Consider the following 26,354-nt stretch of genomic DNA (forward strand, 5'->3'; position numbering starts at 1 on the left):
TGATGGTTATTAAATTTAGAGAATACAGCAGACTCTACAGCTAGAGTGAATGCTGTGAATGTAGATAGAATTGGTAATACAAGAACCAGGTTTCAAAAGCACTTTTAATTTAACTGTCCCTTTGAATGATTAAATGCACACCTTGTTTAAAACTTTGTAACCTAAATGGAACAAGATCATTTGCTATTAGAGATATTTTTCTTCATCTAAAAAGTAGAATGACCAGTGAGTATATTGCACATAGCAAGCCAGAGGTAAATGCATATTGACTTAAATTGAATTTTGACAATACAAAGTTATTTTAAAGAGCAGATCTCTCTCATGGTAAGAAAACCTAGATCAAAATAATGAGAAAAAACTAAATCCGAACCGATTAGTCTCCATAAATGTCTATGTGCTAATAATGTCTTATCTTTCTGTATTATTTTACTATTTACAAAGCACTTTCATATATACTATCTCATTTAATCCCCACAAAAATACTGTGGGGAAAAAAGAGTTATAATTCCAGTTTTATGGAGAGGATATTTAAGCTCAACTAAGAGGTAGTGGTAGAGGATATTTAAGCTCAACTAAGAGGTAGTGGAAGTGGGATTTGAACTCGAGTCTACCATTGTTCAGAGGCTATGATCTTCTCCCACATTGCACTGAACTAGAAGACTTGACTGAAGATTTGGGTAGATTGCTGGCCACAGTGTGACAACTATCAGATTTAACTTTGAACTCTGTGTACAACGTGAGAATTACATTTGCATCTTTATGCCCACTTGGAGAACTGAGTTGTCAGATGATAAAAACATATGGGCAATTCCCTCATTACTTAGAATAGGGGTTGGCAAACTTTATGTGTAAAGGACTATATAGTAAGTATTTTAGGCTTTGTGGGCCATGTAGTTTCTGTCACAGGTACTCAACTCTGTAGTTCTAGCAGAAAGTAACCATAGACAATATTTAAATGAATGAGGAACACTATGTTCCAACAATATTTATAAAACAGGCAGTGGGCTGTCTTTGGCCTGGGGCCTGTAGTTTGCCACCCTGACTTAGAAAAAATGCCAGAGGAATACAGCTTTTTAATATTCATTTGTTTATGATTTGGAACAGTGAACAGTCTAACTGGTTTTATCTCTGCTTCTTTAATGTTCCTTTTGAGATATTTTGCTGTTGAGTCTTAAACGTAAATATATATTCTATCCTATCTCTCTCCTAAATAATCACTCAAAATTAGTGAAGTATATCTCAAATATTTTGTCATCTGTTTTTGATTTAGCACAATCTTTCTTTTATCTTTTGTGTACATATATATTTTAAAAGTTTATTTCTAAGGCAAGATAACTTTGTGTGTCTTTGCCTCAAAATCACCTTTCACTTTTTTTTTTTTTTTTTTTTTGTGGTATGTGGGCCTCTCACTAACTTTGTGTGTCTTTGCCTCAAAATCACCTTTCACTTTTTTTTTTTTTTTTTTTTTTGTGGTATGTGGGCCTCTCACTGTTGTGGCCTCTCGCATTGCGGAGCACAGGCTCTGGACACGCAGACTCAGCGGCCATGGCTCATGGGCCCAGCCGCTCCGTGGCATGTGGGATCTTCCCGGACTGGGGCACGAACCCATGTACCCTGCATCGGCAGGCGGACTCTCAACCACTGCGCTACCAGGGAAACCCACCTTTCACTTCTTTTATCTAGGACTTGTTCTTGTCATTTCCTCCAGTTAATATTTTTTTACCAACTTTATCCTTTCTTTTGACATACTAAGGAATTCTTGATTGCTTATGATATATTTATAATTCTGTTTCCTGCCTGCACCCCACCGAAAGTAATCTCTCTTTGACTTTTGCTTGAGAAACTTCCATTGCCTACATCTATCTCTAATTTTATCCTATCTGATTTCAGAATTTTTCCACTACATGCCTCTCTTCCCAACTCTTAGCTTCAGATCACTTTCTTTCACTGTTCATTCTGTTTCTCCTTTCTTGACCCCCTCTCTGTTCTCCCAACCCCCTAATCCCTGGAACACTACCCAGTTGGGGACTGCTCTTTCACTTGGATAGTTCCATTTAACCAGGACTCCTCCTCCCTCTGATACACTTCCTCCTTTTTGAAGGGCTGACAAACAGTCGTCCTTTTCTGAGCCTGTAACTCAGGCTTAGGATGGCGAGATAATATGTAATAGTTGGGTTATGAAAAAAAGCAGGTGATTTCCAATTCTGCCTGGGCCTTGTACAGTTCTGAAGTATCCACATGCAGCAACTGAATGCCATTTTCCATGTCAACTCAAATATCATTCTTTCTAATTTATCTTTGAGCCATGCACACTCAGACTCCATTTGCTTTTGTTTACTGTTAACAGAAGCTGCAACATTCATGCAGAAATAATCATGGACTTGGCTGATAGAACACAAGGAAGAAGAGAAAAGGGAAATAGAAAACCCCTCTGTCATTTGACTGCTCTGTCAGCGTAAAAACTGCTAGTTCTCAGTTCTCAGCTTAATGACCGGTTCTAAAGGATACTGTAGAGTTTGTCTATTTTGGAATCATTTTTCAGCTGATAACTCACCAAATCTTTTGGCTTAGCCTCCTGAGCATGCAGATAGATACAGTGAAATAATAAGATATAAGATGGAAAATCTCTTCCGTTTGTCTTGGTGTTTGATAATGTATGCGACCTCTCTGGGTGGTTTAAGCGGTTTAGGTGCATTCTATGAAAAGGGAGCTTTTAATGACAAAACTAATGTGATTATCTGAGTGAGGGTGAGAGGCGTATTGAAGCCTTAGAGAAAGAAAATCTGTTAGAAAAGCTGAATGTATCTGCTTAATCCTTTCTCTAATGTGGATGGACCATACTCTCTGAGAAGAGATGGGTCTTTTTTTTTTTAAACCTATCTTCTTTCCTTCTTTAAAAACATTTTCTTTGCCTTCTTTTTCTCTCTTATTCAAATGCTTATCCTCATAGGTACAGGGACACTTAAAGCTTTTAAACAATTCATTATCTTCACTTTCTCTGGTGTACATGGGTCAAAGAGCAGAACCTAAATATTTGGGTACAGAGTTGATTAGTTTGGTACTAAGATTACAATGTTCTACTATCTCCATAATTTCTACACTCTTTAACACAGAATTATTAAAATGGACCTCTTATGCTCTTTTTACATTTTTCCTGAATGTTCACATTTGTTCTAGGAAGTAGAAAGTGAATTAAGTCTGTCCATTTCCTGAACCTCATTTTGCTCTACTCTTTTACAGTTTCCTTTTCACTATTGCATAATAAGAAGTTTTATAATTTTATATTGCCACAGAATCCCTTCTATCTTAAGTTTCTACCTAAAACAAATAAACTTAGAAAAATAGAATCTAAGAATAAAAAAAATTTGTTTAAAAAATTAAGCATGAGGCTACAGGTATGTTTAGGTACTGTTCGTGTTGTTATTTGTCTCTTATATAACTTCTAGGTTGAGTGTGTGTAGTGTAGTGGTTACAAATGGAGGCTTCAGAGTGGGTCTGCATTTGAATCCCCGTTCTGCTACTTCCTGGCTGTTTGACTTTGGAGAAGTTTCTTAACCTCTCTGTGCTTTAACTTCCTCAGCTGCAAAATGGGGATAATAGTAATTATAATGCTTCTTAGGGTCATTATGAGGATTTAATAGGACCTGGTGTATAGTAAGCACTAAGTTGATGCTAGTTATATGCATATAATTGTTATTATATGATGTCAAAGAGACATTCGTATACCAGGAATTTGTAGCCAAAGTTTGGGTTCAGAACTTATATTCACAGTTTTAAATTTGTGTATCTGTAGCAGATCTCTCTGAGCTTATTTCCTTCCCTGTGAAATGCAGATGGTTATTATATGTTTCTCCCCGGGTCATTGTAGGGAAAGCACCTGACCTCAAGGAATAGTCAATAGTTTTACTAGCAGACTCAGCCCCAGCTGCCCCCTTATCAGTAGATTTATAGTCTAAATAGGAATGCTGTGCCTTTTGTAGAAATTGTTTAGAAGACACTGTTTGCTAGTGTCTACAAAGTAAATGGAAAGTGCAGTACAGGGGCTACCTCAGTGCTGAGTATTTCGGATGGAAGTGGTTGGCAGAGAATCTTTCCTTGTCTGATTAGATCACAGTCCCTAAGTAAATAATCAACAGACCAAGTGCTTGCCCTCATCAGATGGGTAATACCTGCAAATTATCAGGCATAAGCTGAAGTATTATATGAGGTTGAACCAAAAATGCCAATATTTGTGTTTGACTTATAAACATGGCAATTTCACATGGTTCGGCTTAACATTTACGTATTTTGTGTATCTTATAGATCTTTAATAAAAGTATATGAATATATCCTGTTGAATTACTAGTCTTTAAATAAGCATGGGAATAGTGCTGAGGTTTTGCTAGTATAATTTAAGTATTTTGGGGAAAACTTTATTTACTCTTGGCTACTAAAATTCTTAATGGAATACAGTCTTCCCTCAGTATCCATGGTATCCTCAGGGGATTGGTTCCAGGAGCCCCTGTGTATACCAGAATCCATGGAAGCTCAAGTCCCTTATGTATAACGGTGTAGTATAGTCAGTGGGCCTCTGTATCCATGGGTTTCCCATCCGTGAATTTAATCAACCTCAGGTGGAAATGTCCATCCATGGATGCCAAACTTGTGGATATGGAGGGCTGACTATATATTTATTGAAAAAAATCCGTGTATAAATGGACCCACCCAGTTCAAACCTGTGATTTTCAAGGGTCAACTGTACATAGAGAAATGTAGAGAGTGTGTCTTTTATCTAGAGGATGATGCTTAGACTCACAGAATCTTTGAGTTAGAGAGGAAATTTAGAAACACCTAAAATAACAAAATTCTCTTATTTCAAATATTTGTAAACAAATTTTAAGTGATATTTTTCAGGCCTACTCTCTATCATACTGGTAGAATTATCAACTGGTACTTCCTTCCTATAAGGCAGTTTGACATGATGTAACAAAGGCCTTAAAAATGTTTATTTCCTTCAAACCAGTAATTCCTCTAAGAATTTATCTCAGGAAAACAAGGGTAGGTAGGTAGATAGATAGATAGATAGATTTAGCCCCAAGGATATTTATTGTAGCCTTACTTGCAATAGTAAAAGATTGGGGATGATTCAAATGACCAATTATAGAGTTTCTTCAACTATTCCTCAACTCCCCATCCTGATTGCTCCCCTCTGAATTTCCTCATGTTGGTCAGTGTCCTTATTAGAGTGTGGTGCTCAGAATTGGACACAGTACTCCAAGGGTGCTCTGACCTCACAGAGGACAGTGGACCCAGGATTGCCCTTAATCTGGACATGGAATTTCTATCAGCAGAGGCCAAGTTTCTGACCAGGATGTTCTCTCTGTGTAAGTGGGGCTGCCAAAACCCAAGTATTGTCAGCTGGTGCCAGTCCCCAGCCATGCTTGTGTCTCTTAGGGAGTGACAGTAACTGCTGTTTGCAGAGATGGCTATTCATAGGGACTCCTTTTCTTTGCCTGACAGAGGCCCAGTGTTCTAGCTCTGAGAGGGGATCTGATGCCAGCATGTGAGTCACACTCACTTGTTACTGTTCTCTTCGAGAGTATTAGGCCACTTGCTGCTGCATATCAGCACTCCCTTCTCCCCCTGCCCAGCTTGCACTGTCACCCGGCCTCACCTACCATGCTGTGCTTGAACATAATGCTATTCTTTGCATTGCATGGATCTACTCCGTAGTTTTGTGCTGCATTTTGAAAGAGCTAAGTCTAGTGGGGGTGTCCACATGCAGGAAAGAATGCTGATCAACTGTTGGCATTAGATAGTTTAATAAATTCTATGATTGGTTCTTGATTTCCATATATTCTTGAGTATTTCTAATTGGCATATTTCTCAGGAACACTTTCTGAGAAAAGGGCTATGCAATTAGGTATTTTTGACTTACCATGAATAATTGAGAGTTGTCAGAATAGCAAAACAATCTTTTGCCTTTTCTCTTCAACATGCATTTCCTTATTGCTTTAGGCTTGATAGGTTTTTGCAGCTTTCAGTTGAGTTCAGTTCTGTTTCTTTCTTTTTTTTACATATAAATTAATTAATTAATTTTTAGCTGTGTTGGGTCTTCGTTGTTGCACGGGGGCTTTCTCTGGTTGCGGCGAGCGGGGGCTACTCTTTGTTGTGGTGTGCGAGTTTCTCATTGCGGTGGCATCTCTTGCTGCGGAGCACGGGCTCTAGGTGCATGGGCTTCAGTAGTTTTCACGCACAGGCTTAGTTGCTCTGCGGCATGTGGGATCTTCCCAGACCAGGGATCAAACCCATGCCCCCTGCATTGGCAGGCAGATTCTTAAGCACTGCACCACGAGGGAAGTCCCAGCATGGTTTTTTAAATTAAAAAAAAAAATTTTTTTTTTTTGGATTCTACATATAAGAGAGATAGATCATATAGTATTTGCCTTTCTCTGTCTGACTGATTTCACTTAGCATAATGCCCTTAAAGTCTACCCATGTTGTCACAAATGGCAAGATTTCACTCTTTTTTTATGGCTTAATAATATTCCATCGTATACATGTACCATATCTCCTTTATTCATTCATCCGTTGATGAACATTTAGGTTGTTTCCATATCTTGGCCATTGTAAATAATGCTGCAATGAACATGGAGATGCATATATCTTTTCGGATTAGTGTTTTTGTTTTCCTTGGGTAAATACCCAGAATTGGAATTGCCAGATTTTATGGCATTTCTAGTTTTAAGTTTTTAAGGAAGCCTCCATACTGTTTTCAAAGTGGTGTACCAATTTACATTCCTACCAACAGTGCATAGGGTTCCCTTTTCTTCACATCCTTGCCAACACTTGTCATTTTTATAATAGCCATTCTAATAGATGTGAGGTGATATCTCATTGTACTCTTGATTTGCATTTTCCTTTTGATTAATGATGTAGAGCATCTTTTCATATACCTGTTGGCCATCTGTATGTCTTCTTTGGAAAACTGTCTATTCAGATCTTCTGCCCATTTTTAATAGGATTTTTTGTTGTTGTTGTTGAGTTGTATGAGTTCTTTATATATTTCGGATGTTAGCCCTTTATCAGATATATGATTTGCAGATATTTTCTCCCATTCAGTGGGTGGCCTTTTCATTTGTTGATGGTTTCCTTTGCTACGCAGGAGGCTTTTAGTTTGATGAAATCCCACTTGTTTATTTTGGCTTTTGTTGCTTCAGGAGTTGTGACTCACAGGCTCTGGAGCGCAGGCTCAGTAGTTGTGGCACACAGGCTTAGTTGGTCCGCGGCATGTGGGGTCTTCCCGGACCAGGGCGCGAACCTGTGTCCCCTGCATTGGCAGGCGGATTCTTAACCACTGTGCCACCAGGGAAGCCCCCCATTGTATATTCTTGATTTGTTTGTCATAAGTTAATTGACCATATATGCATGGGTTTATTTCTGGTCTCTCTATTCTGTTTCATTGATCTACGTGTCTGTTTTTATGCCAGTACCATATTGTTTATTTGTTTGTTTGTTTGTTTGTTTGCGGTACGCTGGGCTCTCACTGTTGTGGCCTCTCCCGTAGCGGAGCACAGGCTCCGGACGTGCAGGCTCCGTGGCCATGGCTCACGGGCCCAGCCGCTCCGTGGCATGTGGGATCTTCCCAGACCGGGGCACGAACCTGTGTCCCCTGCATCAGCAGGCGGACTCTCAACCACTGCACCACCAGGGAAGCCCCATATTGTTTTAATTAATAGAGGTTTGTAATATAGTTTGAAATCAGAGAGTGTGATGCCTTTACCATTGTTCTTTCTCAAGATTGCTTTGGCCATTTGGGGTCTTTTATGGTTGCACACAAATTATAGAATTTTTAATTTTATTTCTGTGAAAAATGTCATTGGAATTTTGATAAGGATAGCATTGAATCTGTATATTGCTTTGTGTATGGATATTTTAACAATATTAATTCTTCCAATACATGAGCATGAAATATATTTTCATTTATTTGTGTCTTCTTCAATTTTTTCATTAATGTCTTGTATTTTTTTTTTTTTTTTGCGGTACATGGGCCTCTCACTGTTGTGGCCTCTCCCATTGCGGAGCACAGGCTCCGGACGCGCAGGCTTAGCAGCCATGGCTCATGGGCCCAGCCACTCCGCAGCATGTGGGATCTTCCTGGACCGGGGCACGAACCCGTGTCCCCTGAATCGGCAGGTGGACTCTCAACCACTGCGCCACCAGGGAAGCCCAATGTCTTGTATTTTTTAATATGTAGGTCTTTCATGTCTAAAATACCTCCTCCCAGGTATTTTATTCTTTTTTGTTTGTTTGTTTTTTTGGTGGTACGCGGGCCTCTCACTGCTGTGGCCTCTTCCGCTGCGGAGTGCTCTGGATGCGCAGGCTCAGCGGCCATGGCTCACAGGCCCAGCCGCTTCGCGGCATGTGGGATCCTCCCGGACCGGGGCACGAACCCATGTCCCCTGCATCGGCAGGCGGACTCCCAACCACTGCACCACCAGGGAAGCCCTATTTTATTCTTTTTGATGTAATTGTAAATGGGATTGTTTTCTTAATTTCTCTTTCTGATAGTTCATTATTAGTATATAGAAACACAGAAGATTTTTGTATGTTGGTTTTGTCTCTTGCAAGTTTACTGAATTCATTGATTTTTCTTAATAAATTCATTAATTTTCTAAGTTTTTTCTTTGGCCACACCACACGGCTTGTGGGATCTTATTTCCCTGACCAGGGATCAAACCCATGCCTCCTGCAGTGCAAGTGTGGAGTCCTAACCACTGGACTGCCAGGGAATTTCCTCTAACAGTTTTTTGATGGAGCCTCTATGGTTTTTTATATATAATATCATGTCATCTGCACATAGAGGTAGTTTTACTTATTCCTTTCAGATTTAGATGCCTTTTATTTCTTTTTCTTACTTAATTGCTCTGGCTAGGACTTCCAATAGTATGTTGAATAAAAGTGGTAAGAGTGGGCATCCTTGTCTTGTTCCTGATCTTAAAGTAAAAGCTTTCAGCTTTTCACTGTGAGTATGATGTTTGCTCTGGGCTTGTCATATACAACCTTTATTATGTTGAAGTATGTCCCCTCTATACCCAGTTTGTTGAGAGTTTTTATTTTTAATCATAAATAGATGTTGAATTTTGTCAAATACTTCTTTTGCATCTATTAAGATGATCATTTGGGGCTTCCCTGGTGGCGCAGTGGTTGAGAATCCACCTGCCAATGCAGGGGACACGGGTTCGAGGCCTGGTCTGGGAGGATCCCACATGCCACGGAGCAACTAGGCCCGTGAGCCATGGCCGCTGAGCCTGCGCGTCTGGAGCCTGTGCTCCGCAACGAGAGGCCGCGATAGTGAGAGGCCTGCGCTCCGCAATGAAGAGTGGCCCCCGCTCGCCGCAACTAGAGAAAGCCCTCGCACAGAAATGAAGACCCAACACAGCCAAAGATAAATAAATGAATAAATAAATTAAAAAAAAAAAAGATGATCATTTAATTTTTATCCTTTATTTTGTTAATATGGTGGTTCACATTGACTGATTTATTGATGTTGAACCATCCTTGCTTCCCTGGATAAATCCTACTTGATCACGGTGTATGATCCTTTTAGTGTATCATTGAATTCGGTTTGCTAATATTTTGTTGAGGATTTTTGCATCTATGGTCATCAGGGATATTGGCCTGTAATTTTCTTTTCTTGTGGCATTCTTATGTAGTTTTGGTATCAGGGTAATTCTGGCCTTGTAAAATGAACTTGGAAGTGTTCCCTCTTCTATTTTTTTGGAAGAGTTTAGGAAGGATTGATATTAATTCTTCCTTGAATGTTGGTAGAATTCACCTGTGAAACCATCTGGTCCTAGACTCTTGTTTTTTTGAAGGTTTTTGTTTCCTGATTCAATCTCCTTACTAGTATTCAGCCTGTTTGGATTTTCTGTTTCATCAGGATTCAGTCTTTTTTTTTGGCTGTACTGCACAGCATGTGAGATCCTAATTCCCCAACCAGGGATTGAACCTGTATCCTCTGCAGTGGAAGTGTGGAGTCTTAACCCCTGGACTGTCAGGGAAGTCCCCCATGATTCAGTCATGATAGGCTGCATGTTTCTAGGAATTTATGCATTTCTTCTAGGTTGTTGAATTTGATGACATATAATTGTTTATAGTACTCTGTTATGATCCTTTGTATTTCTGCAGTATCAGAAATACACAGGATCTGTAGTATCTGTAGTATCTCCTCTTTCATTTCTGATTTTATTTATTTGAGTTCTCTCTCTTTTTTTCTTGGTCACTCTGGCTAAAGATTTGCTAATTTTATTTTTCAAAATCCAGGTCTTAGTTTTATTAATTTTTTTTCTATTGCCATGCTCCAGACTGCAGTGTTTCCTGGAGGGGAGCTTTACATGTGTCTGGTGCCCTGGCTTTTATGTCTGGCACCCCAGGTTTTGTGGCTCCCACCCAGGGGACACCCCTTGATCACCTGGCTCTGGTGGCTGGGGTGGGTGGGTCTTACATTCCTGAGTCCCATGGGACTGTGCTATTGGAGCTCTGGTTCTTGTCAGGCTGCCACCCTCAGGGCACTGCATAGACAGCAGACTGAGGTACACCCCCTAGTCTTTTTGTGAAGGAGACTTCTTTGCTTGTTTGGAGCTTCTGCCTGAGGGGCAGGCTTCAGGTTTAACACGTATTTAGTGGCCTGCAAAGCTGCTCTTAAGGGATGTAGGCCATGGATGCCATCTTGGTGCTTTCCCTCTGCCTTGCTTCAGCTTGCTGATATCACCTAGAAAAGAGCTTATACACTCATCTGGAGCCCTGTTTTTTGTGACTGCCCAGTGGACACTTCCAGATCACCTGACTCTGGTGGCCAACAGGGCTTATGCTTGCAGTCCCACAGCACTGTATATATTTGCATACTTTTAAAAGCTAGTGCTTGAGGGTCTGGCTTCTAGTCATCCTGAATGAAAGGGCTAAGATCCTCCGTTTTGGGATGCTGACAGGTTTTGGCATGTCCTCAACTACTTGGAGTTATTAAAAATGTAATAGGCTGCTTGGATAAGCACAAAGGTTTGAAAGACACCCAAGAGCTAAGGCAGGGTTGAACAACAAGGTTCATCTCCTACACGAGGCCACTCCTTCATGACTGGGAGAGGTGGTTTTTTCTATTATATAGAAACTAACACAGAGAGTCAAACAAAATGAAGAAATAGAGGAATATGTTCCAAATGAAAGAACAAGATAAAACCTCAGAAAAAAATCTTAATGAGAGAGATATTAATTTACCTGATAAAGAGTTCAAAGTAATGGTCATAAAGATGCTCACCGAACTGGGGAGCAAGAATGGATGAACACAGAATTTCAGCAAAGAGATGGAAAATATTAAAAAAGTACCACATAGAAGTCACAAAGCTGAAGAATACAATAACTGAAAAAAATTACACTGGAGGGGTTCAACAGCAGATTAGATGAAACAGAAGACAGGATCAGTCAACACAAAGACAGGGCAGTAGGACTTACCCAGTCAGAGCAGCAGAATGAAAAAAAGTGAAAATAGCTTAAGGGACTTATAGACTAACATTTACATCAGGTGGTCTAACGTTCACATCATAGGGTTCCCAGAAGGAGAAGAGAGAGAGAAAGGGGCAGAAATCTTATTTGAAGAAATAATAGGTGAAAGCTTCCCTAATCTTCCAGATCCAGGAATCCCAGAGAGTTCCAAATAAGAGGAATCCAAACAGACCCATACCAAGACACATTATAATTAAAATGTCAAAAGTTAAATACAAGGAGAAAATATTAAAAAGCAACAAGAAAAAGCAATTTGTTACAGGCAAGGGAGCTCCCATGACTATGAGCAGATTTTTTAGCAGAAACTTTGCAGGCCAGAAGGGAAGGACACAGTATGTAAGGTGCTGAAAGAAAAAGCCTTTCAACTAAAAATACTCTACCTGGCAGTTATCATTCAGAAGTGAAGGAGAGATAGAGTTTATCAGACAAGCAAAAGCTAAAGGAGTTCATCACCATTAAACCAGCCTTATAAGAAATGTTAAAAGGTACTTCTTTAAACTGAAAAGAAAGGGCACTAAGTAGTAACAAGAACTCATATGAAAGAATAAATCTCACTGGAAAGGCAAATATATAGTAAAGGTAGTGGATTAATTACTTACAAAACTAGTGTGAAGGCCAAAAAAATCAAAGGTAGTAAAAATAACTATGATTACAGTAACTTGTTAAGGATATACAAGAGAAAAAGATGTACAATGTGACTTCAGAATTATAAAATGGGGGAGTAATAATGTTGAGCTTTTCAGTGGGATCAAACTTAAGTTGTTATCAACTTAAAATAGACTTTTATCGATATAAATTGTTATATGTAAGCCTCATGGTAACCACAAAACAAAAACTTATAGTAAATATACAAAAGATAGAGAGGAATATAAACATACCACTAAAGAAAGTCATCAAGCCACAGAGGAAGAGGGCAAGAGACAAAGAAAGAAAGGAGCTAGAGGAGCTACATAAACAGCCAGAAAACAATGAACAAAATGGCAATAAGCACATATATATTAATAATTACTTTAAATGTAAATGGACCGAATTCTCTAATCAACAGACATAGAGTGGTTGAATGAATAAAAAACCAAGACCATCAATATGTTGCCTATAAGAGACTCACTTTAGATGTAAGGACACAAACAGACTGAAAGTGAAGGGATGGAAAATGATATTCCATGCAAATGGAAACCAAAAGAAAGCTGGGGTAGCTATACTTATATTAGATAAAATAGACTTTAAAATAAAGACTATAATGATATACAAAAAAGTGTGTTACATAATGATAAGGGAGTCAATTCAACAAGAATATATAACATTTGTAAATATCTTTGTGCCCAACATAGGAGAACCTAAATATGTAAAGCAGATATTAACAGACCTAAAGGGAGAAATAGACAGCAGTACATGAACAGTAGGGGACTTTAATACCCCACTAACATCAATAGATAGATTATCCAGGCAGAAAATCAATAAGGAAACATTGATTTTAAACAGCACGTTAGACTACATGGACTTAACAGATATTTATAGAACATTCTATCTCAGAGCAACAGAATATACATTCTTCTCAAGTACACATAGAACATTTTCTAAGATAGATCAAATGTTAGGCCACAAACAAGTCTTAGAAAATTTAAGAGGATTGAAATCATATGAAGCATCATTTCCAACCACAGTGGTATGAATCTAGAAATAAATTACACAAAGAAAACTGGAAAATTCACAAATATTTCGAGATAAAGCAACATGCTATTGAACAACCAGTGGGTCAAAGAAGAAATTAAAAGAGAAATTTAAAAACTACCTTGAGACAAATGAAAATGGAAATGTAACATACCAAAATTTATGGGATGCAGCAAAAGCACTTCTGGGAGGGAAGTTCATAGTGATAAATGCCTACCTCAAGAAAAGTCTCTAATAAACAATCTAAATTTACACCTCAAGGAACTAGAAAAAGAACAAGTGAAGCTCCAAGTCAGTAGAAGGAAAGAAATAAAGATTAGAGCAGAAATAAATGAAATATAGACTGTATACTTCAGCTTTAACATCACTATCTAGAGTTCAATATTTGTTTATAAATTTTTTGAGGTAAAATTTACATACAAATTGTGTGTTGTTTGTTGTATAGTCCAGACCCCAATGAAGATAAGAAATATTTTCATAACCTTGAAATTTCCCCATGTCCCTGACTAGTCAGTCCTGCCTTCGCTCCCAACCCCAAGTATTACCTGTGACTTTTAGCTCTGATTATAGTCGAGTGTTAGGAGTATTTTGAACTGGGGAGCTGCCTGATATGCTTCTTATAATGTTACAGATGTAGGAGCTTGGTGTAGTTTTTCCAAAAGAAATTTCATAAATTTTGCATTTTCATAAAAATATAGTCATTCATTCAGCAAACATTTAGCTGCCAGATGCCTTGCTAAGTACCAAGGGAGACATTCTGGAATCAAATGAGTGTGGTATCAGCTCTGATAGAAATAAGCACAGGATGAGGAGGCACAAAGAAGGGAGTGATTTAGTTCTCCCTGACTTGAGGGCATAGGCAACAATGGCCTCATAGAGGAGGTGACACTTGAGCTGCGTTGAAGAAGATGAGTTGGTGTTTGCCAGGCAATAGTGGAGTGGGAAAAGGGCATTTCAGTGTGAGCGAAGGCAGTGAGGAGGGAAAGAAGTTGGTGTGGTGGGAATGGTTTTGCTAGGCTGGAGCAAAGGCTGCAGAAGATAAACCTAGAGTGGTAAGTGGGGAGGACTTTGCATACCATGCAAATGACTTTGGTTTATTTCTGTAGTTTGGAGAGTAATTTGAAAGGTTTATTCATTTATGAAGGTGGTTATATGCAATAGATAGAAATTGTCAGGCAATGCCGTTAGATGCTTAAGATTGTTTTATGATCAGATCAAACTCATATTTCTTCTTTGTTTTATTAAACTGTAATTTTATATTTATATTCGACTCTTCTCCCTTTTATCTCTCTAAAATGACAGGTAGTGTGCCAGTATTTGAAAAATCCCAATGTATCTGATACATGGCTGCTGCAGAATATTTTCCAAGCTCTGAATGTATATTACAATTATTCGGGCCGGGCGAGATGCCTGAATATATCAGAGACAGCAACCAGCAGTCTGGGAGCCCTGGGTTGGAGCTATCAGGTAAGTGTGTATATTTCCCCAAGTGGAACTTACTTTTCACTGATATGGTTGTGCTATAACAGAGAATTTGCAAGATTTTATCACCCGGATTCAAATCTGAGTTCTGTTACCTTATACTTTGAGACTATGGATAAGTTTCCTCACTCATACATTCATTAAATACCAATTTTTTTTTATTTTACTGAAGTAAAGTTGATTTACAATGTTGTGTTAATTTCTGCTGTACAGCAAATTGATTCAGTTATACATATATATATTCTTTTTCATATTCTTTCCCATTATGGTTTGTCACAGGATATTGAATATAGCTCCCTGTGCTATAGAGTAGGACCTCGTTGTTTACCTGTCTTATATATACTATATATACTAGTTCAGTTTGGTATTTAATCATCACAGAATATATTCTGAGTACTTACCACAAGTCAGGCACTTTTCTAGGCTCCAGAGACACAAAGGTAAATGAGATACGATCTAATCATCAAATATAGCTTGGTGGAAATGATAGGTAACTAAACTAATGTTACAATAGATCTTGGTAAGTCCTATAAAGGTAGCATTTTATGGACACAGAAAAGAAGGGGGAGTCTAACGTGATTCTGTCTGAGCCTCCATTCATTCCTTCATCTGTACAATGAGACTAGTAATAATAATAGTAATACTTTCCTCCAGAGTTGTTTTGAGGATTAAATATGATAATAGATGTGAAATGAAGCAGTTTGCAAAGAAGGAATGTATAGCCCCAACTTCTGTGACTTCTCAGCTGAGCCTTTCCAGGAATAATGAGAGGTGGTATGGCATAAAGAACAGGGGCTCTGAAAGCCAGACTCCTTGAGTTCAAACCCTGGCTTTACTGCTTACAAGCTGTATGACATTGGTCAATTTCTTTAACATTTTATGCCTCATCTTCTCACTGGAATCTCTCCTGGTTTGCTTTTTCAGACCTGCACAGAAATGGTCATGCCCTTCTGTTCTAATGGTATTGATGACATGTTCGAACCTCACTCGTGGAACTTTAAGGAATTTTCTGATGACTGTTTTAAACAGTGGGGTGTGAAACCAAGGCCCTCTTGGATCCCTACTATGTATGGAGGCAAAAACATCAGTTCGCACACGAACATCATTTTCAGGTGAATTTTTGCTGATCCAAAGAAAACTTTGGTTGACGGAGACATTTTTAGAATAGCTGAGAAAAGAGAACCAGGAAAATGCTGCACAGTTACAACAATATAGAATACAGCAGTGGTATCCATCATGTTTTTCTACTTCTTGAAAGACAGAGGATGCTGAGAGGTGATATGAATTTTTGCTCTATTACCAGTATGCTTAAAGGCTTAAAAACAACAGCAACAAAGTTAAAATATTAAAAAAATACTCTCCAACACAAAGTGAAGCATCATCTGTTGTTCTCAATTTGTGTTACTGTTGTTATCAATGATAATAAAAAAGTTTAATATATATTTAACAAACACTTTTGAAGTGCCCACTCTGTTCTGTCCCAGGCACTGTATGAGGCACTTTAAATAAATTACTTAATTCAATTCTCACAACAACCCTTGGAAGCAGTTTTTATAGTCCCTTTTTTACTGAGGAGAAAAGTGAAGGTCACTGTGAGCAGTCACTTGCCAAAACTCATCCAGCTTTGTTTTAGTTACCAAGTGATAAAGTCAGTTTGCAACCTTGGTGTGTCTGACTACAAAACCCGTGTTTGTTCTTCTGTTACACTGCTGCACTAGTAGTGTCATATTTGGTATTGGTTCACGTTGGAGTTAATTGAGTAGACTCTATGTGTCTGATTGCAACTTCAAAATTTCCATGTTTTGGCTTGAATATTAGGTTGTTAGTTATTAAAATAGCAACCATTTAATTAAAAATTTCCCCAAATCTATATGGAGATAGTAGAGAGATACCTGTACATATCCCTTAAACTGGACCTATTGTTTAAATTGTAAATGTCATTCTTTTACAAACTCTTCTAAACAGAGTTACATTTGACCTTCTAGACATGGCCAATAGCTTTTAGGAGTGAGGAATGCTGTTTTGACTGAAGGATCACTCTCTGGGTTTAGGCCAGTGGCACTGCCCATTTTGCAAAAGAGCCTCTGTCTTACTGGGTTCATGCTATTTTCTCACTCAGTAGGGTACCTGCCCCCACTATATGGAAAACTTAAAGATTCTTTTTAATTTCCTGAAATTGTTTTCCTTGTCCTCAATAGGAGTCTGCAAAACTATACTTTTCATCTTAACCTTATGAAGTGACAGTTGAGCAAATAAGTATATTTAAGGTATTTAAGGAAACTGCCAAGTTAGGATGTTTGAAATCAGGAAAACATGAAAGGACTGAGAGGACTGAAAAAGGCTTACGTATAAGCCTTGGGTGTCCAAGGTCATCTTGTTGCCTCAGAGGAGGAAGTACTTTGTCATGTTCTTGTTTTTCTTTAGGACCTTACCTCCAAGTAGTATTTGTATGGATTTCTCTAGCATGCTGATGCTGTAAGCTCAAAGCTGAAGTTCAAGTTGAATTGTAAAGTGGAGTCTTTAAATCCTTGTATAAAGGTTTTAATATCTGAGTTTTCGTCAAATACATTATCCTTTTTTATTGGATTCAACCATTACAGATGAGTATTTTAGTGATCCATTTGTCCCTTTATACTGTTTTCCTCAGGGTATCAAAATAGCAGTTGTCATCATCATCATCATCATGATCGTCATCATCGGTGGAGAGGATGGATTTTGTGAAAAAAGGTTGAGGAGTAGAACTGAAGCCAGTAGGTGGAAATTATGGCTCAGTGTTAAAAACTTCTAGCTCAGTGTAAGAAAGGACTTCCTAACAGAGTTGTGCAAAGGCAGAATGAGCTGTCTTAAATTACTTAAGCTCTTTGACCCTCAGTTTTCTCTTCTGTAAAATCACCCACAGAGTTGTTGTGATGCTTAAAAAATTTAACCTAGTGAAGTACTTGGCCCAGACCTAGCAAATATATATGCTCAAAAAATGTACGTTGAATGAATAAATGGAAGTATACTCTCAGCCTGTACTTTACCTTCTAGCCAACAGGGGACTTATCTGTCCCTGAATGTCCTTTCCTTCCCCTTTTTTCTTTTTCCTAAGGCTTGGGCATCCTCCAAGAAACCTTCCCTGACACCTCCAGGGAGGTTAGGTTTCCCCCACACACTTAGCTCCACTAAGGCCTGTGACTATTCCTTAGCGCCCTGTGTGGAAATTATCTGTTTGTGTTTCTATCTGCCCCATGAGACTGTAAACTTCTCAAAGACAGAGACTTTGTCTTAATCATCTCTGTGCCTTTAGCACCTGCTACAGTGACTGGCACAGAGTAAATGCCTAATATGTTTGATAAGGATGAGGAATGATATAAAGCTCAGAAAGGCTTCAGAGGCATGTGAAAGTTTAAAGGCAGAACTATATGAAAATGCTGGTTTATCTTTGTGCAGTGGCAAGACTACTTTTAAAAAGAAATCTTTTCCCATATGCTGCTAGGTGTGAAGAATTCAATGTAAAACTTAAGTTATTTAAAAATTCAAAATTCTACTGCTTTTCTGAAGAAAGCATATTCTGAAAGTAAAAGAGCAGCTTTAGGTGTGTCTGTTCTGTCTACTTAGTGGCCATCAGCTAGAAAACATTACTGGTTGATGAGTAAGAAAATGTCCAAGGAACCATGTGGAAAGTGTATTTTATGTTCATGCTTCTCTCAAGTCACCTCACACAAATCCAACTGTGACTGCTTTTCTAGTTAGAAAATTCAGTCTGTTTTTAATGGTTGGATTAGAGATTTGCCAGTTAAGAGCTTGGGCTTTGAAGTCAGGGAGACCTGGGTGCCATTCTGCTTCTACCCTGAATTAGCTGCGTGGCCTCAGGCAAATTGCCAATTTTTATGAGTTAGAAATAATGACTACCTGCCAGAGTTACTTTGAGGAGGAGATAGATTATCATAGAAGTGAGCACTGTGAGGGCAGAGGTTTTGTCTGTTCATGGTTAAGTCACCTGTACCCAGTCAGTACCTGACACATAGTAGGCACTCAGTAAATGTGTTGAATGAATGAGGATTTAATAGTAGCTATTAATAGTTCCATTTCAGCAATTTTCTTATTCCACAGTGGTTTTGTTAGAAGGATTTATTTTTTCCCCAACTCCAGTTGGTAAGAAATTATCTTACAAATGGTCATTTTCAGTTATTTAAATATAAATTCAAAAAGGAGTCTCTGAGAAGCTGGTTACTTTAACATCATTTCTCAGGCAAATTAATTGTTGCCAGCAATTAAGTGAGGCTCAGTGTTGGGAATTTTATCCAGGCATCTAGATTCTCTCATGAAAGCCAGTATTTTTTTTTCCTGTAAATTTCCCAGTGACTGGTTTAGCTTTCACATGTCTAGAACCAAGAAATTCAAGTCCATGTGCATCTTAGGTCTCTCAGCAACTCCAAACACTGTTGCTAAGCCACTAGGCTGATTCAGATGACCTTTTAAATCAAATGCAGTTTGCTTATTATGTGGCTGTTGGGATAGCTTTTTTGTTTTGCAAATAATGGAGAGTTTCCTATCTGGGTTGGTCCTGTCAAATTGCAATAATGATAAAGGCCATTTGTTCACTTAAGAGAATCCAACTCCTTGTGTAGTTTACTTTAAAAATTTATCTCATAGTTGAAAACTAAGGCTCCTATTTTGCATGTGAGTTTTTCCTCTTGTTTTTAACAAAACCCGCCAAAAAAATACATTTTTGGAGTGATTTTTTTTCCCCAAGAATGATGTTCTTAAGTTGCAATTGAATTAATTTTTTTAAGAAGAAAAATGTGGTTAAAAGTGTGGTGAGGGTAGAACAGGGGTTTTAAACTTGTATTTCAGATACACATGTATTTAACATACCTAAATGCTTATTTCTTTTTTAATTTGTACATTTACCTAGAAAATTGATTGCATTCGTTTTCTGACCAAATTTCTGTGAGAAATGCTATTGCATCCCTTTTCATTATTCATTTACCTCTCAGAAGTATTAACATTTCTTATGCTTACAGAATATGATAATAACTATAATAATGCTGCACATTCATGTGTTTTATAGTTTATACCTTATTTCCACATATATTATTCAACTTGGGCCTCACAATATCTCTGTGAGTGAGGGGCATTATCTTTAAAAAAATTATTTTTGGTAATACACATGAGAATTGAGGTTCAGAGGGGTCAGGTGACTTACCCAAAGTCATGTGGCTTACTAGGGTATAAAACTTAGGTCTGCTGACTTAGTTCATTGTTTCTTGCCAGTATTACACATAGCTGAAGGTCAGTCTCTCTATATTTATATGAATCACTTAGGTGAACTATGCTTTCCCATGTGAAAAGTACTGAAGTGATTTACATGTTCCTAAACTTGCATGTGTGTATTTATAGATCTCTTTTGTGTAGGGCATCTGATGTAAGGCCACAAATAACTACATACATTCTTTTTTCATTCATTCGATAAATATTTGTATGGCTCCTACTGTGTGCCAGGTGCTGAAGATACAGTAATAAAACAGACAAAAAGCCCTGCCCTTGGGGAGTTCTAGTTTGAGGGATGGATAATGAACAAGATAGCACTTATAAGCATGTTAGAAGGAGATAAGTGCTAAGGGAAAAAAAATAAATAAGGGGAAGAGGTTTATGAAATCTTGGTGGGGGTGGGGAGAAGTTTGAAGTTTTAGATGAGGTGACTAAGGAAGACCTCACCAAGGGGTGACTTTTGTTTTTGTGTTTTTGTTTTTTTGGGTTTTATTTGCGGTATGCGGGCCTCTCACTGCAGTGGCCTCTACCGTTGCAGAGCACAGGCTCCGGACGCGCAGGCCCAGTGGCCATGGCTCATGGGCCCAGCAGCTCCGTGGCATGTGGGATCCTCCCGGACCAGGGCATGAACCCATGTCCCCTGCATCGGCAGGCGGACTCCCAACCACTGTGCCACCAGGGAAGCCCAGGGGTGACTTTTGAATAGTGATGTGGAGGAAGGAGCTAGCTAGCCACGAGTTCGGTGGGCTAAGAATACTCAAGCAGAGAGGTAAGCAGAGGCAAAGGCCTTGAGAGGTAAATGTCCCAGCATGTTCTCCTCCAGGTACAGTGAGAAAGTCAGTGTGGCTGGAGTGGAGTTAAGGAGGGAGAGAGTAGCAGGAGATGAAATCAGAGAGGCAGCAAGGGCCCAGATCATTTAGAGACTTGTAGGTCCTGCATGTTTGGTTTTTACTCTGAAGGAAATGGGAAAACTTGGAGTGTTTTAAGCAGAGGAGTGACAGAATCTGATTCAGATTTTAACAGCATCAGATTGGCTGCTGTCTTGATATTAGATTGCAGGGAGACAAGAGTAGAAGCAGGAAGATCAGTTAAAAGGCTCTTCAACTGGGTTTCCCTGGTGGCGCAGTGGTTGAGAGTCCGCCTGCCGATGCAGGGGACACGGGTTTGTGCCCCGGTCTGGGAAGATCCCACATGCCGCGGAGCGACTAGGCCCATGAGCCATGGCCGCTGAGCCTGCGCATCCGGAGCCTGTGCTCCGCAAAGGGAGAGGCCACAACAGTGAGAGGCCCACGTACTGCAAAAAAAAAAAAAAAAAAAGGCTCTTCAGGCTAGAGATAACGGTGACTTAGACCAGAGCAGTGGCAGTGGGGTGGTGAGAAGAGTTCAAATTCTGGGTATATTTGAATTTATAGCTGACAGGATTTGTCGACAGATTAGATATGAAAGACAGATTAAAAAGTAACAAGTTTTTGGCCCAGCAACTGGAAAGATAAGGTTGCCATTGACAGAGGTTGGGAAGATAGTGGCAGGGCTGGTTGGGAGTTGGAGAGTATAAAGAGCTCTGTTTTGAAAGCTTGAGATGTCTCGTTAGACTGCCATGTAAAAATGTCAAGTATATAATTGAATATTGGTCCTGAAGTTTAGGGGAAAGGTCCTGGCTAAAGATACTATGTGATAGTCATTTGTGTATAGATCGTACTTGTAGATGATAGGGTTTTTCTTAAATGATTATGCAAATTATGGAAATAATTTCATATGTCTGATAATATGACCTTGAAGATTTGTTATTTCAGGCTTTGTAACAATATCAGCAAAATAGAATGTGCATTAAACAAATGTCAGAACACACATTAAAATGTTCTGTAAGTGATTTCAAGTGATTTATAGATAGACATACCAAGAGGTGCTGTACAGGGAAAAGTGACCTAATACCTACCATGGGCCAGGTACTTAAATCCAGCTGTTTCAGCCCCTGTTATATCCTGAGGAATCTAAGCTTCCATGAGATTAGGAAGATGAGAGGCAGACCTGGGACTGGAACCCAGGTGTGTCTGATCCCGAAGTTTGTGCTCTTCTTACTCTGCACCACACAAGCCAAGATGGTATGTGCTGTTGATTTCCAACAGCAATCATGTGTCCATGAAATGCAATGTGTAGTATAAAATGAACATTGGAATAGGCTTACAAGATCTGAGTTTGTATCTCAGAGGCTTGATTTGAGTAAGCCTTCTAACTTCACTAGGCATTAGTTTTCTCATCTCTAAGAGTTGTAATTAAACCTATCTCACATGGTTGATATAATGTGAGGTCAAATATGAAAGGCTTTGTAAACTTTAAACCAGTCAGAAATTGACAAACTGATCTTAAAATTCATCTAAAAATGCAAGGGACCCAGAATAGCTAAATCAATCTTGAAAAGGAAGAACAAATTTGAAGAACTCATACTTCCGGATTTCAAACTTTGTATAAAGCTACCGTAATCAATACAGTGTGATACTGGCATAAGCATAGACATATAGATCAGTGGAAGAGAATTGACAGTCTAGAAGTCAGCCCTTATCTGTGTGGTTAATTGATTTTTGACAAGAATGCTAAGACAATTCATTGAGGAAAGAATAGGTTTTTTTAAGAAATGATGCTGGGAAAACTGGATATTCATAGGCAAAAGAATAAAGCTGGATCCCTATTTCATACTATACAAAAAAATTAACTCAAAATGGATCAAATGATTTAATTGATAATTCAATTTAAAATTGAGCAAGGATCTGAGTAGACATTTTTTTCAAAAAAGATATACAAAAGGCCAATCAGCACATGAAAAAAATTCTCAATACCATCAGTCATTTGGGAAATGCAAATCAAGACCACAATGGGATTCCATTTCACACCCACATAGGATGACTATAATCAAAAAGACACTTAATAAATGTTGGTGAGGATACAGAGAATTTAGAACCCTCAGATGTAGTTTGTGGGAGTATAAAATAGAGCAGTCACTTTGGGAAACAGTTTGGCAGTTCATCAAAAGGTTAAGTCATTATATATCCCAGAAATTCCGTTCCTAGTTATATACCCAAAAGAAATGAAAATATTCATCCATGTAAAAACTTGTACACAAATGTTCATTGGAGTAATATTCATAATAGCCAAAAAGTGGAAACAACACAAATGTGCATCTGATGAATGGATAAATAAATGTGGCATATCCATATACAATAGAATATTTTTGGCAATAAAAAGGAAAAATGTACTGATACGTGCTACAACATGGATGAAACGAAAATATGTCAAAGTGAAAGAAGCCAATCACAGAAAACACCCATTATATAATTCCATTTATATGAGATGTCCAAAATAGGCAAATCTATAGAGATAGAAAGTAGATTAGTGGTTGCCTGGGGCTGAGAGTGAGGGGAAGTAGTAGAGGGGAATGGGGATTTGACTGCCAGTGAGTATAGGTTTCTCTTGGGGGTGATGAAAATGTTCTAAAATTGGTCGTGATGATGGTTACACATCTCTGAATACACTAAAAACCATTGAATTTGTACGATATAAGTGTCCCTTTTGCGGGAGATGAATTATAGCTCAACAAAGCTGTTAACAAATATTATTAGGGATGCTGTCTGTGTTTGTATGGGCTTTTTTTTCAGCTAAACTAAATATCCTGTTTCAATAACTGATCCTGTTTATATCATTCTGAAATGTGTTGTGTGAACCAGCCAGGACTAATAACCTAATAGCATTTCCTTAATTTTAAAGCTAATGTAAAATGAGTATCTTGAGTAATGCCCAAAAGTTCTGATTCTAGATTCAGAGCAATTTTTCCAGTCCTACTGCCCTATTTCCCAAAGTACTATACTAAGAGGGACATTTTTTTTAAAAAATGGTTTGTTTTTTTAAAGAGCCAAGAGATAATTAACATTTTTAAATATGAAAATTTTTCTTTATCACTTTGGTATTTGGGTCTTAGGAAAGAAGGAGACTGGCTTTAATTGAAGGACTCCTATGTGCCTGACACTTATTAAACATATCCACATGTAGCATCTGATTTAACCCTTGAAGCAACCTTATGAGGTAGGCCTTGTTAACTCTACTTTACAGATAAGGAGACTGAGTCAGGTAACTTGTGTAAGGTCATACAGCTTTTGAGTGATGAAGCCAGGATTGGAATTCAGTCTTCTAAATTCCAAGTCCCAGTACAATCTAGGTTGATTCATGGGGCATCACCTTCAGTCTTCTCTGGTCCTATTTCTGTACCTGCTTGCAGAAATATTGTCAAACTCCAGGATAAAGCACCTTTCTATATGACAGATTAAATCCTCAGATCAAATCCCCCAGGTTATAAGCTTATAATTTTAGGTGTTATGCATATAGTAGGTTTCTCCTATCTTATATTTGTGTAGATATAAAAAACTAATAATCTGTTGTTTTTTTTTTTCTTTCCCTCACTTAGCAATGGTGAAATAGACCCGTGGTCAGGAGGTGGAGTAACTAAGGATATTACAGACACCTTACTTGCGGTCGTCATCCCAGAGGGAGCACATCATCTAGATCTTCGAGCCAACAATGCCTTTGATCCCGTCACTGTGCTATTAGCCCGCTCCTTGGAAGTGAGACACATGAAGCAGTGGATCAAAGATTTCTATGCAAGTCTGAGAAAGATGCACTGAGTAACGTTCGATCATTTTCAGTTTCTTCTTTTAAGTTCATTCCACCCACACTTCCATTCACTTTGGTTTTCTGTACATAATTACTTTCCCTTGTTTATTAGATTCGGTGTGGTGAAGGTTGATATAGAAGAGAACGTGATGGTGGTGATAGCAGCCATCCAATGACCTGAGTCCTTGCCATCTTTGTGCCACCTCCAGGAAGAATCTCTTCATGACAGCTTTCCCACACCATCAGTGGCCTTGATAACAAGAGCAGAGTATTGACTGCCTTTCACAAGAGGGGCGAGTCACTTCCTTGGTTTCTCTGAAAGCAGGGATTTATTGGTTTCGAAGTTGAAGTCTCTTTGGCCCATTTGTCACTAGCCCCTCCTCTACTTTCCCAAAAGGAAAAGCAGAAGATGGATAAAAATGATGTAATTGCAGCTGGTAGGAAGGATATCCAGTGCCAAACCAGGAAATGGGAACCATTTCTTTTGTGCTTGATTTAATGACTTTGAACTGTGCTGTAAATAAAGAATAGGGCTGGACCTTATACCTGTGTGTTGCTTCTGAAGCTCACTCCAGCTGTTGGGAATGCTGTGTGCACTGGGCTTGGCTGTTTTTATAAAGTCCTTTAATTTTCTCTCTTCTATTTGGCAGCTTTTCTTAGTTCTGGGATATTTGCCATCATGGTACTGCCAGTAAGAAATCTGGCCTTTTTCTGCTCCATTTCTCTTTGTTTCTGAGGTCAGTTTTGTGGTAGTTTGGTCAGGTTTTGCCAGTTTAGGAAAATGACTCTGTTTTCCTTTTCTTTTTACATCTGAGCAGGTTATATTCTGTGGTTACTGATGATACTTCAGTAAGAAGCCTTTAAAAACTGATGAACCAGCTATTCAGAAGGTAAAATATAATTATGTTCAGCATTTTGGTTTTTTAATTTTATTTTCTGGTGATTGTTATGCTGTCATTAAAGCCAGAAGTGTCAGGACACTAAGAGGCAGGTGCACAAGAACTTTTCTGTATGGCTTCCAAAAGACAAGCTGACTAATTCATGCAGGCAGCATATTTGACATTAATAAATGGCTGAGCCGTTCCTATTTCCAAGGGGTTGGCTTCTTTCAAGCAGTTCTTACACTGAGACCTTTCTTCAGAAGAGCTTTTCTAGGATAACAAATAGGGTTGGATCAAAACCTTTCAGGGACAGAGAGACTAACAGTTTCTACTCTGTTGAAAGATTTCTTTTCCCTTGTTTCCTTTTATTTTCTCTCAGTTTTTTTTTTCACTCTGCCTTGGGAACATTTTCTGCTTTTTAAAAACTGTATCTTGAGCTTGAGTATTTCTAAAGCACTTATTTTTTTTTATAAAATGCAGATATAATGTTCATTCTTGGGTGGGAGACTGAAATATTCCCCTTACTTTCCCTGGCACCTGGGAGATACAGAAAAATCTTTGTCTGGTTTCGGAAGCCCTCACTTCTCATTGTGATAAGTTGTCCATCAAAGCATTTGGTCACTATTTTCATTTCAGCATCAGAGAAAAGTCTGCTGGGGTGGGAATTTAAGGGTCAAGACAATACTAGTTTTTATTCTTTGTCAACTAAGAAGTTATATAATGCAGGGTTTATGGGCTTAATGGAGAATATTCTTACTATTTATTTTAGGCTATATTGATTTTAGGATATTTTCATTGAAACCTTTTTTACTTAAAATCTTTAAAATACTTTGCCACTTCACTTAATATTGATTGTTTGGATGAGTT

The 26,354-nt window shown here is 38.5% G+C and overlaps 1 protein-coding gene across 2 annotated transcripts in view; it reads left to right on the top strand.

Annotated features, from left to right (window-relative positions):
• PRCP (prolylcarboxypeptidase) overlaps positions 1–25,149 on the top strand; it is a 72,412-nt gene extending 47,263 nt beyond the window's left edge. For both annotated transcript variants that reach the window (XM_029209149.1, XM_029209148.1), the window contains exons 8-11: positions 14,512–14,676; positions 15,616–15,803; positions 24,401–24,617; positions 24,719–25,149. In XM_029209149.1, coding sequence (XP_029064982.1) covers positions 14,512–14,676; positions 15,616–15,803; positions 24,401–24,617 — 570 coding nt within the window. In that variant the 3' untranslated portion in view covers positions 24,719–25,149. The remainder of the gene's footprint in view (positions 1–14,511; positions 14,677–15,615; positions 15,804–24,400; positions 24,618–24,718) is intronic.
• Positions 25,150–26,354: the final 1,205 nt, after the last annotated feature.

This window comes from Monodon monoceros, unplaced genomic scaffold, assembly GCF_005190385.1.
Source record: "Monodon monoceros isolate NGI ecotype Baffin Bay Population unplaced genomic scaffold, NGI_Narwhal_1 Super_Scaffold_7, whole genome shotgun sequence".
NCBI lineage: Eukaryota > Metazoa > Chordata > Mammalia > Artiodactyla > Monodontidae > Monodon > Monodon monoceros.